Raw genomic sequence first — 16,731 nt, 5'->3', positions numbered from 1 at the left:
CCCAGAAGCAGAACCACAGAGCACAAGAACAAGGCAGAAAGGGTAAAATGTTAATAATAGGTGAACTGAGTAAAGGTTATGTGGGAGTTCTGTGTATTCTTCTTATTCTTACAACTGTAATGTGAATTTGAAATAATCTCTAAAAAAAAGAAATTTAAAAATGATCCTGTGATAATTAGAAAATTAAAAAGGGAATAAAATTAATGTTATTTATTTAGATGGCCCACATATCATCTAAAAACACTTCAGGTTTTTGTAGGCATTCCACTCTTCCAGAACTAGCATGCTAGATGATCTCTAAGGTCCCTTCTAGTTCTTATGTTCAGTGACACAGTATACATTGTATTAAGGCAGCCAAATTAAAGCTACCTTCACTCCCAATTCAGTGTTTCAATGAGTAACATTATGGAGGCTCAGAATGAGGTAAGGCTCTTGTTGGATAAGGTAACGTGGGTTCAATGGGTTGAAGAGAAGAAGTAGCTTAGGAAGAATACCCTAGACTGTTACAGTTGTGAGAAAGAAAAATACTGGGTAAGAAAGTTTTTGAGACAATTCAGAGAGCTTCTGCCTAACACACAAATTATTAAGTTTTAATAATACTGATAATAATAATAATTGATCTCTGATAATAAGAGATTGTAAGAAGTTTGGGTATGGATATATTTCTGAAAAATACTACCACCACCATTAATTGAGGATTTTTTAATGTACTGATGCTGTTCAAAATTGTTGATATACATTAGCCCACTCATTTAGTTCTTATACCAATCATATGAGGTTATGAGGTACTCTTAATCCTGTTCTACAGATAAATAAAAGTGAGGCACAGGAGGGTTAAATAATTACATCAAGGTTATATTACAAGTAAGTTATGGAACCAGATTGTCTGACTTGAAGGTCTGGGACCTTAACCTTTCTTCTCCACTATATTTATTTTTATAGTGTTTTGTTTTTGTTTTTTAAATCATAATTAGGGACTTCTGCCTTTTAGTTTTCAGTAGTCACTGTACCTTATTTTGTTTTATTATTAGGCTTTTAGTTACATTGTTTCTTTAAGCAAATTAAATATAGTCATTTAGACTCAGCTTCAAAACATTTCCAATATATTCGGTCTTTGTAGATGTGATTCTATATGTCTTGTAACAACTGGTTCTCTGATGGTGTATGTCCTCTGTTTTTGTGTGTGTGTGTGTGTCACTTTTTATTGTTAGCGCATGTTTCTTGAAGTTTATTATTGAGGTTTGAACTTACAATATTTTTCTATTACAGAGAGTTTGTATTTTTTTTCTGTAAGGGACCTGGAGACACTATCACCCGAAAAACAATCTTTTTTGAAAAAGTTTCCATTTATGACATCATTTCAGACTTACACTACAGTTAACAGTAATTTTATAATCAGTTTCCTTATGTCTTTAACCCAAGTTCCCCAGGTGTTAACATTTTCACATTCAGTTCATTACTTTCTCTCTACTTGTATTTCTAAATTTTTTTCTGAACCATTTGAAAGGATATTATATATATGATGCCTTTGCCATAAATACTTGAATGTGTGTTCCCTCAAAACCAAAGCCATTCTCTTACAAAAAAATCACAATTCATTGATCAAAATCAGGATACTAATGCTGACCCAGTACTTATATAATCTATATATAACACCCACCTTTTGTTAATTACCCAATAATGTCCTCTGTAAAAAAGAAAATGCAGTATCATGTGCAACATTTAGCTATCCTATGTCTTTATTCTCCTTTAATATGAAATAATTCCTCAGTCTCTCTGTCCTTCATGATTATAACGTTCTTCAAGAGTATATGACCATTATTTTGTAGAATGTCCCTCAGTTTAGGTTTTTCTGATGTTTATTCATGAGGAGATTCAGGTTATGCATTTTGGTAGTAATGCCACAGATGCAATATTCTTCTCTTATCAGGAGTCACATGACTGATTTGTACCATTATTGGTGATGTTATTTTTGATCACTGGGTAAAGGGGATGTCTTTCAGTTTCTTTACCACAAAGCTACTGCTTTTCCATTATAGTTTATAATTATCTTGTTGAGATATACTTTGATCCTATGTAAGTATCTTAGTGCTACTTAGACTTTCACCACTAATTTAAGAATCCATTGATGTTTCTTGCCTAAACAAGTTATTTTTACAATGGTTGCCAAATGGTGATGTTTCTCATTGCATCATTTTTTTTTCCTGCATGTATTGATTGGCTTTCTACTCTAAAGAAGAGATTCCCCCTTTTTCCGTATGTTTATCACTATAGACTTATGGATTCTTAACTTATTCATTGATTTTTAATACTTAACTTTCATTATTTATCTTGATCCTCAAATTATCCCAATTTAGGCCAATGGACCACCTTCAAGCTCCTGTACCTTTTTCCTGTATCTCCAACATTCTTCTATACTTTCTTTCTGACATGAGATAGATGTTCTGAATGAATATTTTACTTTCTCTGCTGCAATTCTGAAATCAGTCACTTTTCCAAGGGGCTCTGATTCCTTTTGCTGGAGAATGGTATTTAGAAGCCAAGTTCTGCACATTAACTATGCTCATTGCTATTGGGGTGCCCAGGACAACTTTAAACTAAATTTTTAGCTGAGTTTTTTTGGGCTATGTGGGTAATCTTATTTAAGGTTCATAATTATCATTTCTATGGGGAGTTATTTTTTTTCCTCATCTATTTCTCTTTCACTATGAGCTAAAGCCATGGTGGCATATCCCTACAGTTTTGTCTGTAGGCTGGATTTGACTGGGATGACTGGCTAAAGGTATCCTCCTTTGAAGTCCCTGCCCTAGATTCTTTCTCAACTATCCACCAAGGCCAGGCCTTTGATTGTGTTTTTACTTTTACAGGTGAATGGGATTCATTAAAACTAAATTTCTAGACCATAAGGAATTCTCACATACTCAAGGCAAATGCCTGCTCTAGAGGTAGCTATTTTTCATTGGCTTGCCTCTAACTTTGTGTATTCTTATTGTTTCTTGAGAATTCTCTTATTGCCTTCAGTGTTGAAATAGATAGTTTTTGAGTCTGGAGGAAATGGAGTAGGAGGAATCTAAGCTCACATTGTCCCGCAGATCCAACTAGATAACACTCAAATCAGTGTAAATAACCCAGAAAACGACCTGAAGACTGGCAGAGCAAACTCTCCATGGCTATGTAGAGAAGAGGCCACATTAAAGAGGGTATGAAGGACAGAGACCCTGTCAGGATCTAAATGGACCCATGAGATGGTTCCTGGAGAGGGTGGTGCCACAGGTGTGGAAAGAGGAGACAGACAGATTCACACCAAGGAATGCACATAGGAAAGATGAATCACCATAACATTTGGCTTTGAAAACCAGAGGGGTAGAATTTTACAATTTCCTACAATCAGCAGGAACCTAAAACCTAGAACTTTAAAAATCAGTAGGCTTAGCACTGGGAGAGCCCGGAGTGCTAGGGGAAACTGAGTCCCTGCCCTTAAAGAGATAGCAGGACAAACAGCCTTGTGGAGATATAGCATAGAAGCAGCAGTTTGAAAATCATATGGGGTATAGGGGAGAGAGATTTGTTTACTAATCTCAGAGCATGTGCTAGAAGTGCAGAGATCCTCTATAGAGGACATCTCTAGGAATAAAGGATTTGGTGGGGATCATTTCCCTCTCACATCCCTGCCCCCCGCTTAAGAACATGGCATTGTACTGACACTTGCTACCTAACAGTGCTACGACTGCACCCGGCCCATGTGTTCCCCTGCAGACACACCTCCTTCAGCCAAGCCCAGGCTCAAGGTCTCCTCCCACAGCATATCAGCAGAAACTTTGCTAACGCCACATGTCCTGCTGGCTTCTGCACATCCACTACCTCCAGTATACTTTTGGCCAGAGCCCATCCAAAGCCATGCCACAAATCTGGTAGTGGGCATGCAGCCCCAATGGGCTACCACCACTTCAAAGTGATTCCTGCTCCAGGGAGAGAGAAGGTTAACCACGCACACCAGTCAGGCTACAGCCCTGGCAACAGGCTGGGAACAGACAGCTGGTCTGATTGCAGCACCCTCCCCCCTCCCCACACACACACAACAAAAGCTTCTCAGGGGACAAAATAGGGAAAATGAAAGTGCTCTGCAGTTTAGTGCTACTGCATTTCTGGAAAATGCTTGGTCTGACTCAACTCAAGTGCCCAGATCAGCCCACCAGCAGTGCAGAAAAGATACACTGCCCATGACAGATAAAGAGAGCCACTGGAGATGACTGGACCAAAGGAAAAATGGCTTAGCCATAACAGCAGGGAGCATACAACACACATAGGAGACATCCCTGAAGCTTCAGGTTCTGGTGAGCAGGGGGCACTGTACTGCAGGGCACTACAGTACCTCTTCTTCATAAGACCACTACCTTCAAGAGCAAGAGATGTAGCTGACTTTTCTAACATGTAGAAACAGACACAGGGGTGCCTGAGTGGCTCGGTTGAGCATCCCAACTCTTGATTTCGGGTCAGGTCATGATCCCAGGGTTGTGGGATCAAGCCCCATGTTGGGCTTCATACTTAGCATGGAGCCTTCTTAAGATTCTCTCTCTCTCTGCCCCTCTACCCTGCTGGTGTCCTCTCTCTAAAAGATATACATATATATATACACATATGTGTATATGTATATAATATGCATACACACACACACATACATACATATATGTATATGTATATATATAGAGAGAGACAGAGCTAGACAAAATGAGGACATAGTGAAAAATGTCCTGAATGAAAGGACAGGACAAAATTACAGCAAGAGACGTAAGTGACACAGAGATAAGTAATATGCCTGATAGATGATTTAAAGTAATGATCATAGAGATACTTACTTGAAATAAGTACTTATTGTACTTGAGAAAAGAGTGGAAGACCTCAGTGAGACCCTTAGCAAAGAGATAGAAAATATAAAAAAGAACCAATTGGAAATAAAGCACTCAGTAGTTGAAATTAAAAATACATTAGATGGGGGCACCTGGGTAGGTCAGTTGGTTGGGTGTCCAACTTCAGCTCAGGTCATGATCTCATGGCTCGTGTGTTCAAGCCCCACGTGGGGCTCTGTGCTGACAGCTTGGAGCCTGGAGTCTGCTTCAGATTCTGTGTCTCCCTTTCTCTCTGCTCCTCCCCCTGCTCACACTCTGTCTCTCTCTCCTTCAAAAATAAACATTAAAAAAAATTAATTTAAAAAATACTTAAAAATAAATTATAAAAATAAAAATATACTAGATGGAATAAATTATAGACAAGGGAGAGTAGAAAAATGCATCAGCAACCTGGAGGACAGAGTAATGGAAAGCAATCAATCTGAACAGGTGAGAGGAAAAAAATACAAAATGAAGATAGACTTAGGGAACTTGGCAACACCATCAAGTGTAGTAAGATTCACATTATAGGGAATCTCAGAAAAAGAGAAAGAAAAGGGGGCAGAGAATTTGAAGAAATAATAGCTGAAAACTTCCTGAATCTGGGAAAGGAGACAAATCCATATCCAGGAGGCACAGAGAGCCCCCAAAAAAGTCAACCGAAGGAGATCCAAACCAAGACATATAGTAATTAAAATGGCAAAAAGGAATAATAAGAGAGAATTTTAAAAGCAACAAGAGAAAATAATAACATACAAAGGAAACCCTGAATGCTATCAGCTGATTTTTCAGCAGAAATTTTGCAGGCTGGAAGAGAGTGTCATGATATATTTTAAATGCTGAAAGGAAAAAAAAAAACCAAAATATTCTATACAGCAAGGCTATCATTTAGAATAGGAGAGATTAAGAGGTTCCCAAACAAAAGTTAAAGGAACTCATGACCATTAAACCAGCCTTACAAGAAATGTTAAAAGAGAATTCTTTGAGTGGAAAGGAAAGACAGTAAGTAGGAGTAAGAAAAGCAGGAAACACAAAAGCACTAAAAATAAGTATAGCTATAAAAATCAGTCGAGGGACTCAAAATAGAAGGATGTAGATTATGACATCAAATCCCAAAAACATGGTGGGAAGAGGAGTAAAGAATGGGTTCAAACTTAAGTGATCAACAACCACCCTATTGAACCACCCTGGAATCCTGGGAATAAATCCCACTTAATGACAAATTAGACAACCTCTAAGAAATGGAAAAATTCCTTTAGAAACCTCCCAAAACTGAACTAGGAAGAAATAGAAAATTTGAAAACAGACCAGTTACTAGCAATGAGATTGGATCAGTAATCAAAAAATTCCCAACAACAGAAATCCAGGACCAGACATCTTCACAGGTGAATTTGAACAAATATTTACAGAAGAGTTAAGACCTATTCTTTCAAAATATTCCAAAACATAGAAGAGGAAGGAAAGCTTCCAAATTCATTCTATGAGGCCATCATTACCCTGATCCTAAAACCAGATAAAGACACTGCAAAAAAAAAAAAAAAAAAAAAGAAGTACAGGTCAATATCAATGATGAATATATGTGTAAAAATACTCAAGAAAATATTAGGAGACTTGATCACTACGATTAAGTGGGATTTATTCCCAGGATTCCAGGTTTAATATTTGCAACTCAATCAATGTGATATACCTCTGAAGAGACACAAGAGAAAGGATAAAAAACATTATCATTTCAATACATGCAGATAAAATAAAACATTTGACAAGGTACAACATCCATTCATGATTAAAAAAAAAAACACAACAAAGTAGGTTTAGAGGGAACATACCTCAACATAACGAAAGCCATATTTGAGAAACCCATAGCTAACATCATACTCAATGGTGGAAAGCTGAGAGCTTCCCTCCTATTGTCAAGAACAAGACAAGATGTCCAATCTCACCACTTTTGTTCAATATAGTAGTAGATGTCCTAGCCACACCAATTAGACAACAAAAAGAAATAAAAGACACCTAGGTTGATAAGGAAGAAGTAAAACTTCCAATATTTGCACATAACATGATACTATATATAGAAGACCCTAAATAACTTCACACAAAAAAACTACCAGAATTGGTAAGTGAATTCAGTAAGGTCACAAATACAAAATCAGTGTATAAAAATATGTTGCATTTCTGTACACTAATAATGAAGTAACAGAGGAAATAAGAAAACAGTCTCATTTGCAATTATACCAAAAAGAATAAAATAGCTAGGAATAAACTTAACCAGGGAGGTGAAAGATCTGTATTCTGAAAGCTATAAAACATTGATGAAAGAAATTGAAGATGACAGAAACAAATGAAAAGATATTCCATGCTCATGCTTTAGGAGAACAAATACTGTTTAAAGGGACATGCTACCCAAAGCAATCTACATATTTAATGCAATCCCTATCAAATACCAACAGCATTTTTCACAGAACTAGAACAAACAATTCTAAAATTTGTATGGAATCATAAAGACCCCAGTCAAGGCAGTCTTGAAAAAGAAAAAAAAACAAAAACAAAAACTATAGGTGTCACAATTCTAGATTTCAGGATATACTACAAAGCTGTAGTAATCAAAACACTATGGTATTGGCACAAAAAACAGACACACAGATCAATGGAATAGAATAGAGAGTCCAGAAATAAACGCATGGTTATATGGTCAATCTTCAACAAAGGAGGCAAGAATATGCAAAAAGAAAATCTGTTCAACAAATGGTGTTGGGAAAATTGGACAGCTACATGCAAAAGAATGAAACTGAAGTGTTTTCTTACACAATACACAAAAATAAACTCAAAAGGGATGAAGGAACTAAATGTGAAAGCTGAACCCATAAAACTCCTAAAAGAGAGCACAGACAGTATTTTTTCTCACATTGGTTGTAGTAGCATTTTTCTAGATAATGTCTCTTGAGGCAAGGAAAACAGAAGCAAAAATAAACTTATGGGACTACATCAAAATATAAAGCTTCTGCCCAGCAAAGAAAATAATCAATAAAATGAAAGACATCCTCCTGAATGGGAGAAGGTATTTGCAAGTGACATATTCAATAAAGGCTTTGTATCTAAAATATATAAAGAAGTTATACAATTAAGCGATCGGAAAACAACTAATCCAATTAAAATGGGCAGAAGACATGCATAGACATTTCTCCAAAAAGACATACCGATGGTTAATAGACACATGAAAAGATTCTCAACATCATTCATCATCAGGGAAATACAAATCAAAACCACAGTGAGATATCACCTCATACCTGTTAGAATGGCTAAAATCAAAAACACTAGAAACAAGTGTTGGCGAGATGTTGAGAAAAAGGAACCCTCTTGCACTCTTGATGGGAATGCAAACTGGTGCAGCCACTGTGGATAACAGTATAGAGGTTTCTCAAAAAGTTAAAAATAGTATCCGGTAATCCCACTACTGAGTGATTAACCAAAGAATACAAAAATATTAATTCAAAAGGATTTTTGCACCCCTATTTTTACTGCAGTGTTACTTTTAATAGCCAAACAATGGAAGCAGCCCAAACGTCCATTGATTGATGAATAGATAAAGAGGAGTGGTATATACAATGGAATATTACTCAGCCATAAAAAGAATGAAATTTTGCCATTTGCAACAACATGGTTGGATGTAGAGTATATGATGCTAAGTGAAATAAATCAGAGAAAGACACATACTTTATGATTTCCCTCATGTGTGGAATTTAAGAATAAAACAAATGAGCAAAGAAAAAATAGAAATACCAAAAAACAGACTCTTAACCACAGAGAATGAATAAATGGTTACCAGAAAGGAAGTGGGTAGGAGGATGGTTGAAATAGATGAAGAGGATAATCTTGATGAGCACTGAGTAACATAGAATTGTTGAACCACTATATTGTACACCTGAAGTTAATATAACATTACATGTTAACTATACTGGAATTAATTTTTTAAATAATAACAAATTAAAATAGAGACAATAAAAGACAGTTTTTAAATTTTGTGTTGTTGGTGTGTATAATCCGAAGATTTTCCCTTTTTTTTGGAAAGAACAAGTCTGTATAATTTTTAAGTTAGAAATATTTGAGACTTTCTTCAAGGATTTTTGTCAAATTATTTATATAAATATTAAAGCAAAAACTAAAATAGAATGGATGTCTTGGAAAGAAGGAAATATTTATGGTGAGTTACAATTTATTAACTTAGTGTTAAAAGTGAAAAGGTAAGTGTAAGCAAGTTTCTTACATCATTTAGATGGTATTTGTTCCACCATTTCAGTCTGTGTCCTTCTGTGTCCTTGCTTTTGTCCCCATAAGGCTCCTCATAAGGGACCCTGTGAATCAGTCTTAACTCTTGCAGATAAACTGCAAGTATCCTTGATCTTTCCAAAGAGTCTAGGAAATTATATACTTTGTTCTCCATTTTCCAAACTTACTCTTATACATAAAGGAAGTTTAGATGCAATAGTGCAGTATGCAGGGTCCATCTTCACTCCCCATTTTGCTTTAATTTTCCAACTTGTTTATTCTTGAAAATATAGCATTTCCTGTCAGAATTGATAGGTTAAATGTGCTGGGGCTGCCAGAACTTTGAAATAAATTACAAAGATAAAGGTTCGGGTTATGTAGTATTGTGTTAATGAGGCCATAATTATGAGGTATTTCCCTGTAGTGACCAGTGATTTTCATCTGTTTTCAAACTTATAGAATTTGTCATCAATCCTGACCAGCCATTTTGGTTTTGTCTTAGTTGTTGCAAGTACTGGTCAAGAGAATGTGAATGGATACCTGTGAATGAATCACTCCCCTTGAGGAAACAGTCCATTACATTTGAATTTCTTCAGTGAGTCATTAACATAATTTACAATTTTAAATCTTTTCTGACCTCTTCTATCTAATGTTTATGCAAATAAATTCTCAGAGAAATTCTAAGAAAATGCCGTAATGACTAAGGGCTAATATTTCCGTGTGCTGATGACATCATTTTATCCGTTACTGTTTACCAATAAAAGCATTCATTAGTATTAACCATCCTTTCAGTTTATGTATACATAAGTTATTTTTATTATTGTATGTGCTGCCATCTTAAACATGGTCTTACATACATAGCCTTCAGGAAAGACTGAGTCTTGGTGAGTCAGGATGGTTACTGCTGTCAAATTCAAGATACTTTGTTTTGTAACCTGGTCCAAACAGACTATTTTAATTGAGTCAAATTCCATAGGCCTTTTTGTGTCTCCTTAGAGTATAAGGACCTTTTTCCTTGTAAGTTCTTAAAACATGAATATATTCAAGGATGATTGTTTAAAAAACTTCATAGCTGGCAAACTTGACTTTTAATTTGAACTAGTCTTGTCACTCAGGGATGTCATTCATTCTGTACAGATCTGTATAGATCATATCTGTATCTTTCATTCTGGACTCAGGTCCCAATCTGCTTTCCCAATTGCCTGTTTGTTTTTTGTTTGTTGTTTTGTTGCCTTACTCATTTCCACACATCCACACATCTCTACTTCCAATCTCTAAATTCAAAATTACCTGTTTTAGGGTCTAGGATAATATTTAGATAATCAGATAAACATTTCCCAAGGATATGCTGATTGGACAGAACTAGATTTGCCCTGAGATACATTTTTTTTTTTTTAACTGTGCACCTTTGGACATAATACTGCCTACTTTTGTTGTCTAATGCAGTAGTAACTAATGAAGGAAAATATCAGAAAGATTTTTGAGGTATTGATAAACTGTTCTTTCTATACATAAGACCATCTCTTTACATTTGTAATCTTTAATGGATAGAATACAAAGCTATAATTTTGGCCATGTCCTCTTTGTTTTATTGCACATTTGTTAGACAACATATTCAGTTGTTGGTAGTGTTTTGAAATTCACCTCTATTCTTTATCCAGATGTGTCCTACATGCAGTGTAGATTACAATCTGCTTTGCTTTCCTCAGTTTTAAATTGTCATTCCTATTGTTTAATCATGCACTTTCTGAAAATTGACCTCTTTATTTTTTCATTTTATTTTATTGTATTTTCTGGGAAATCTCTTGTCAGATGAACTTTTGTTTGTTTTTCAAAAGACAATTGCCTCGGAAAAATTCATTTTACTTGAGCTTGAAAATGGAAAACTGACATTTTTAATTATAAAAGATGTTTAAAATATCTGAAATATAACAATAGTTAATTATTTTTTCATTCTCTAAAGTTTTATTTAATAACTTGTATACTCTTTTTCAATTTAAAAGAAAAAAAGATGTTATCAGATCCCCGCCTATTTCACTTTAGAGAAGAACTTAGTTTGGTCTGTCATAGAGACCTGTAATCAGTGTAGCATTTTTATTTATTCCACAAATAACTTATGAGGTCTTGATGATTTTGAGTCTCTTCTAGAAAATATTAATTAGTGTTAACATCTCATATCAACTGTATTGGAATATTTGATCATGAAGAAGCACAAGGCCTTGCCTCAAAACAACTGGTATACTCTCCCATAAGTATAATACGTTCTTATTGGACTTATGCACATCCTATTGTTAATTCTTTACTTTATGAAGGTGAATTTTGAGTGGAAACTATTATTATGATGTTCGTTTTTTAACAGTGACATTATAATGAAAGAAGATAGTAAACTTGGGCCACAAGAATTACAAATGGATCTGATGCTCTGTAAGAAAATGAATTAATTGAAATCTAACTTTGTGTTATAATTTTTTAAACAATAATTTCTTTGCAAAGAAAATATGACAATCAGAAATTACTATTTTCCATGATTTTATTTGCTAATTCTAATACAAACCACTCTTTTGTCTTAGGAGATGTATTACTTTCTCATGAGGTCTTAGCATTACCACTTTTACCTGTGGCATATGAATATGGTCTTCTCTTGAGGTGCTTGCTTGAGTCCAGATGTTTTCACATAAACTGTGTTTGGAAAGACTGTACTTATATGTGTAGGAAACAGTGTCATCATTAGGTCAGCTTTGAACATTTTTATGAAATAGCACACAGATTTTTCTAGACAGTGAGAGAAAAATGAGAAGTCTTGGCTAGATGAAGCCATCCCTTGGGACTGGATATCTCTAGTAGGAAGTGAACTCCTGGATAGAAAAATGACATCAAATATTTTCCAAATTTTGGCCGAGTATTAATCTATCATTCTTACTTGAGAAATGAGCGTGGAAACCAATTTATAGAGATAATTGAGACCATTTGCCATGAACTTACATATGTATCCCTTCTTTAACTAAACATTGCATATGTCCTTTTATTTCCATGCTTCTCCTTTACTCTCAGAGACGTTCTCTTTAAAGTGAATTGCTCCACTTACTTCCTCTGTCTCATCTCAATTTGAAAATTTTTATGTATTATATCACTTGAACTCAACAATCATGATATAGTGTAAGGATTGGACAAAAATCTAAGTCATGTAGAGCCTCCAGTTTGGCTTTCAACTCAAAATGTATCTCAATGTCATTCTTGTTTTTCATTCCCATTGCTTCCATTCTGGTTCACTTCTTTCTCTGGGTTACTAGAGTTGTCTCTTAACCAGTTTCTCTGCTTCTTAACTTGTTTCTCTGCCTCCTGTCTCTTCTTTCCTCCATTTCATCTTTGTTCTATTTCACAGTCCTCTTCCTAAAGGAATGTCTTTAACCAGGTTATTATGCTTCTTTACCAGGTTACCATACTGCTAAAGAACCTACTACAGTGGCTCCCTTTTGTTTGCCTCAAGTCCAGCTCTTCATTCTGACTTTTTTAGTTTGGAAAAGTTGGGCCTCTTTTTCACCATTATTTTCTATTTTCATGAAACATAATTTTATCCATTTATTCTAGCAATTAAGTCTTCTATTTTTTTTTAATGTTTAGTTTTGAGAGAGAGGGGGGTGCAGTAGAGGCGGGGGGCGGACGGACAGAGAGAGGGAGACACAGAATCCAAAGCAGGCTCTAGGCTCTGAGCTGTCAGCACAGAGCCCCATGTGTGGCTCGAACCCATGAATCGTGAGATCATGACCTGAGTCAGTCTGATGCTTAACCGACTGAAGCCACCTGGGTGCCCCATGGCAATTAAGTCTTCTAGTGTCATGTGTTCTGCACATACCATGTTCATTATTTCCTCCAGGCTTTTTGTCTCTTTTCCATTTAACACCATCCTCATTACTTTTTCTCAGCTGTTTCAGTCTTAACAACCTTTGACTTAAAAAAAAAAAAAAAGAACTAATTTGGCTTTACCAGTATCTTTTTCTCTACCTTCTCTTCAGTACCACTTAGTTTAGTTCTTGATTTTTCTCTAATAGTTCATTCTTTTCCAGATTTTTCCTATCCATCTAATAGCTTCTAAGTATTTTGATGTCAGAGAGATGAAACCCTTTAAGTGTCAGGTAATAGATATTCTTCAAATATTTGACCATTGAGTGAGAATAAGACATAAACTTTTAAATCTCCTTAGTTTTCACTAACAGATTGAAAACAGTTTCTGAGTAGAAACAGAATCATCTTTTAAAAAACAATAACATCACAATTTTGTGAAATCCAACTTTTATAGTCTTAAATCTTTAATATCAGCAGGGGGCAGTCAAACCAAAGTTCATTCTGCTATCTTATGGAAGATTAAAATTTATCTCTGTAAGAGTTTATTCTACTTGGGATACCATCTGTAGTTTATAACCTATTTGTAAATAAATTTTAAAATTCTTAAGTATGTAATTTTGTAGAATTTTTTTTAATCCAGGGAAGGTAAATTAAGCTGTGTTTTTAGTGAAAAAAATTGAAAAATGTGTTTTAAAAGACCATGAATTGCTTTATTTGATGTTTTTGTTGGATGCCCAGTTTACATAGAAATTTGTTTTTCCTGCCTCAGAAACAGTATTTCAATTAAATAACATATTATTAAGGTATTTTTCATTCAATAAAATACTAACTTCTATGGAATAGTACTTTCATTTTCCCCTGTGAACTTGAGAAAAATAAGCTTTTATTAGAGGCTGTAGTTTTAACACTGACTGAAACATCGTTTGGCAAATTCTTAAAGTTTGATTGAATTTTTCTTCCTGAGCCTTTCTTCTGGCCAGCTGCAAACAACTAGTGGTATGTGTTTATACATGTGCTAATTTTCACCTCCTCCTCTTGAAGGTTAACCTAGTACTTATTAAGGGAGAAACACAGCTTATACTAAACAGTGTTTAACATATACTGATGGTATTACTGTATTTCCTGTTTTGTGTTCACAATAAGAGGATTCTGAAAAACTGCCTTTGTATAAATACTTCACTGACATTCCAGACAAGTATAATCTTGTCTGCTGGTAGGCAGGAAAGAGTGATGTCCTGGAATGCTGTTACAGAAGGAAATCTCTTTGTGTTCCCAAATGATACCCCTAAACCTTTTAAGAATATAATTTTAAAATGACAACTCTATATTTGCTTTTCCGTCCGTTTATTAACTTTGCATGCATTTAGTTCAGAAATGCAATTAGTCCAAAAAAAAAAAAACCCATTATGTTCGAGAAAGAAACATCTTCTTGGTAGTTTGCTGGAAATTTGTTGGTAGAAATGTTGGAGGGTAAACATAAAGACCGATTTAGTAAATCATTATTAGTTATTGTTCTTTTAGCTTAAAACTATTCTTTGATACTTGAATCAGGCTTTTTTGAATTCTCTTCTGGCTTAAAAGGTGCAGTTTCCTACTCCCTTGCAAAATTTCCAGTGAAGAAATAATTTGGAGAGTGTTTTTAGAACACAGATTATGTTTTTTAAAAGTTAAATTTGAAGGTTTTATGTTATTTTATTATTTAATGTGAATCATTAAGATAAATAAAAATCAGTTGTGTAACTTATCCTTTAATATTCTAATGAATAGATTTTCTTATACCTAGTTATGATAGCTAAGAATTAAAATTGCACTGAAGTTTCTTTTCAATGACTGAAAAAAAATAGTTATGATTTGAACCCCTAAATAATTGCCAAAGCAGACATCATAAACTAGACTTGTGTCTAACTTCTAGATTGGTAGTTCCTTTTCTTCCGTCTCATTACTTCCATCATTGACATGGGAAGTCACCTGATTACTTGCAATAATTCTGTTCTTCAGCTTTCACTCCCTCTAAAACCCAGCAAAATGGAGAATCGCATGTAAGAATTTCCAAATACAAGGTTTAGAACGCTTGTAAATCACTTTCAAAATGTAGAAAAATATCATATGCTTTTTATGATCAGTAGTTCTTACGTTATTAATGTATAAGTCATATGTTGTACCTTTCATTTAAATACTTGCTTAAAAATATATTGACATTATTCTTTGTATATGCCCCTTCTCATAAATTTGCTGTATTCTGAAATACTAAAGCTATTCATCTTCATTTAAAGTAGATTAAGACAACAGAACCATTAAATGATATGGTGGTTCTTTTGATGGTGGCAGAAACTCAGATTCATTCTATCTTGCTGTGGTACCATCCCTTAGCCACATGTTTAAAAACTCATTATTCCCTCACTTGAGTTCTCATTCGGGTGAACAGAAATCAGGAGATGAGGTAACAGAGAACTTACTCCCTTGCTTTAAGGACATAACCCATAAATTGCATGTATCATTTACATCCCATTGGGTAATCTTAGCTACATGACCATATTCAGGTACAAGAGAGGCTCAAGATAAATGTGTTCTATATTTTGATAAATGTGCTCTATATTCAGGTACAAGAGAGGCCGCAAGATAAATGCACTCTGTGGCTGAGCACACAGGTCTAATTGAGGGTTTTATTACTAAAAGAAAGAGAAAAACCTAGCCGTCATTATCTGTTAGTTTTGTTCACTCCCATTGTCTGCTCCTTTTTCTAAATACTCTCTGACTTTGTTTTACATAACACAACAGTCTCCTGGTTTTTCTTCTGTTCCTGCCCCTCTTGACTCTTTTACATATTCTCATCTGCTTAATCAGAGGAGATGATGAAATGTTGCAGTTCATCAAGGCCGAGTGTGAGGACCCCTCTTGTTTCTTCCTTGTCTGTGTGCAATCCCATCTGCATCTGTGACTTCAGGTATCATGTGATTGCACTTGATTTAGCTGACTTTTTCCCTGACCTCTCCAGTGAACTGCCTACTTGGATATCTTGAAGGCATTTCAGTTCAACATATCCTAAATCTTAGTCTTGCTCTAAGTGTTTTAATCAATAAATCTTAACTTTATGAGGTAAATACAATTACCATATATGATCCTGTAGATTAGAAACTGAGATATAAAAAACTTGACCAAGGTCACAGAGCTTCTAACTGGTGTGTAGTCTGTGAGGTTTTGACAAATGTGCAGAATTGTGTAAGTACCACCAGAATCACAATACAACACTATTCACTCCAAAAAAATTCCTTCATGCTGCCCATTTTTAGTTAACCCTCTTTCTACCACTAACCCCTGGCAACTACTGATACAGCCGTATAACTGCCATTTCTCAAACGTTATATAAGTGGAACCATGCAGGATGTAACCTTTCGAGTATAGTTTCTTTTACTTAACATGGTTTTGAGAATTGTCTGTGTTGTGTGTATCAATAGTTTGTTCCTTTTCTATTGCTAGCTCATATTCCACTGTATGGATATACTACAGTTTGCTTAACCATACACCCACTGAAGGACATTTTAGATTGTTTCCAGTTTTTTTCTGTGAATAATGCTACAGTAAACATAAGCAGACAGGTTTTTGTGTGAACATAAGTTTTCATATCCCTAGGATAATTACTAAGAGTGGAACTGTTGAATCATAGGGTGTCTAACTGTATGTTTAACTTCATTGATTTCCAGATTGTCAGGACTTTGTCACATCACCAGCAATATATGAA

General features: G+C 34.9%; 1 protein-coding gene across 7 annotated transcripts in view; it reads left to right on the top strand.

Moving 5' to 3' along the window:
- The window catches only part of AFG2A (AFG2 AAA ATPase homolog A), a 365,578-nt gene that overhangs the window by 163,093 nt on the left and 185,754 nt on the right, over nucleotides 1–16,731 (top strand). Inside the window, exon 15 of one of the 7 annotated variants that reach the window (XR_008296147.1) lies at nucleotides 9,652–9,744. The exons of 5 other annotated variants lie outside the window; for them this stretch is intronic. Coding sequence is in view for 1 of the 2 variants with exons in the window: in XM_053216984.1 (XP_053072959.1) it covers nucleotides 9,609–9,695 (87 nt within the window). In the remaining variant the exon portion in view is untranslated. Of the gene's footprint in view, nucleotides 1–9,608; nucleotides 9,745–16,731 lie in introns of all 7 variants that reach the window. One more of the 7 variants, XM_053216984.1, reaches the window with a different exon arrangement.

The sequence above is a fragment of the Acinonyx jubatus genome, chromosome B1 (assembly GCF_027475565.1).
Source record: "Acinonyx jubatus isolate Ajub_Pintada_27869175 chromosome B1, VMU_Ajub_asm_v1.0, whole genome shotgun sequence".
In the NCBI taxonomy this organism is placed as follows: domain Eukaryota; kingdom Metazoa; phylum Chordata; class Mammalia; order Carnivora; family Felidae; genus Acinonyx; species Acinonyx jubatus.
The sequence above is the reverse complement of the archived record's forward strand: the minus strand, read 5'-3'. Positions and strand labels throughout refer to the sequence as shown.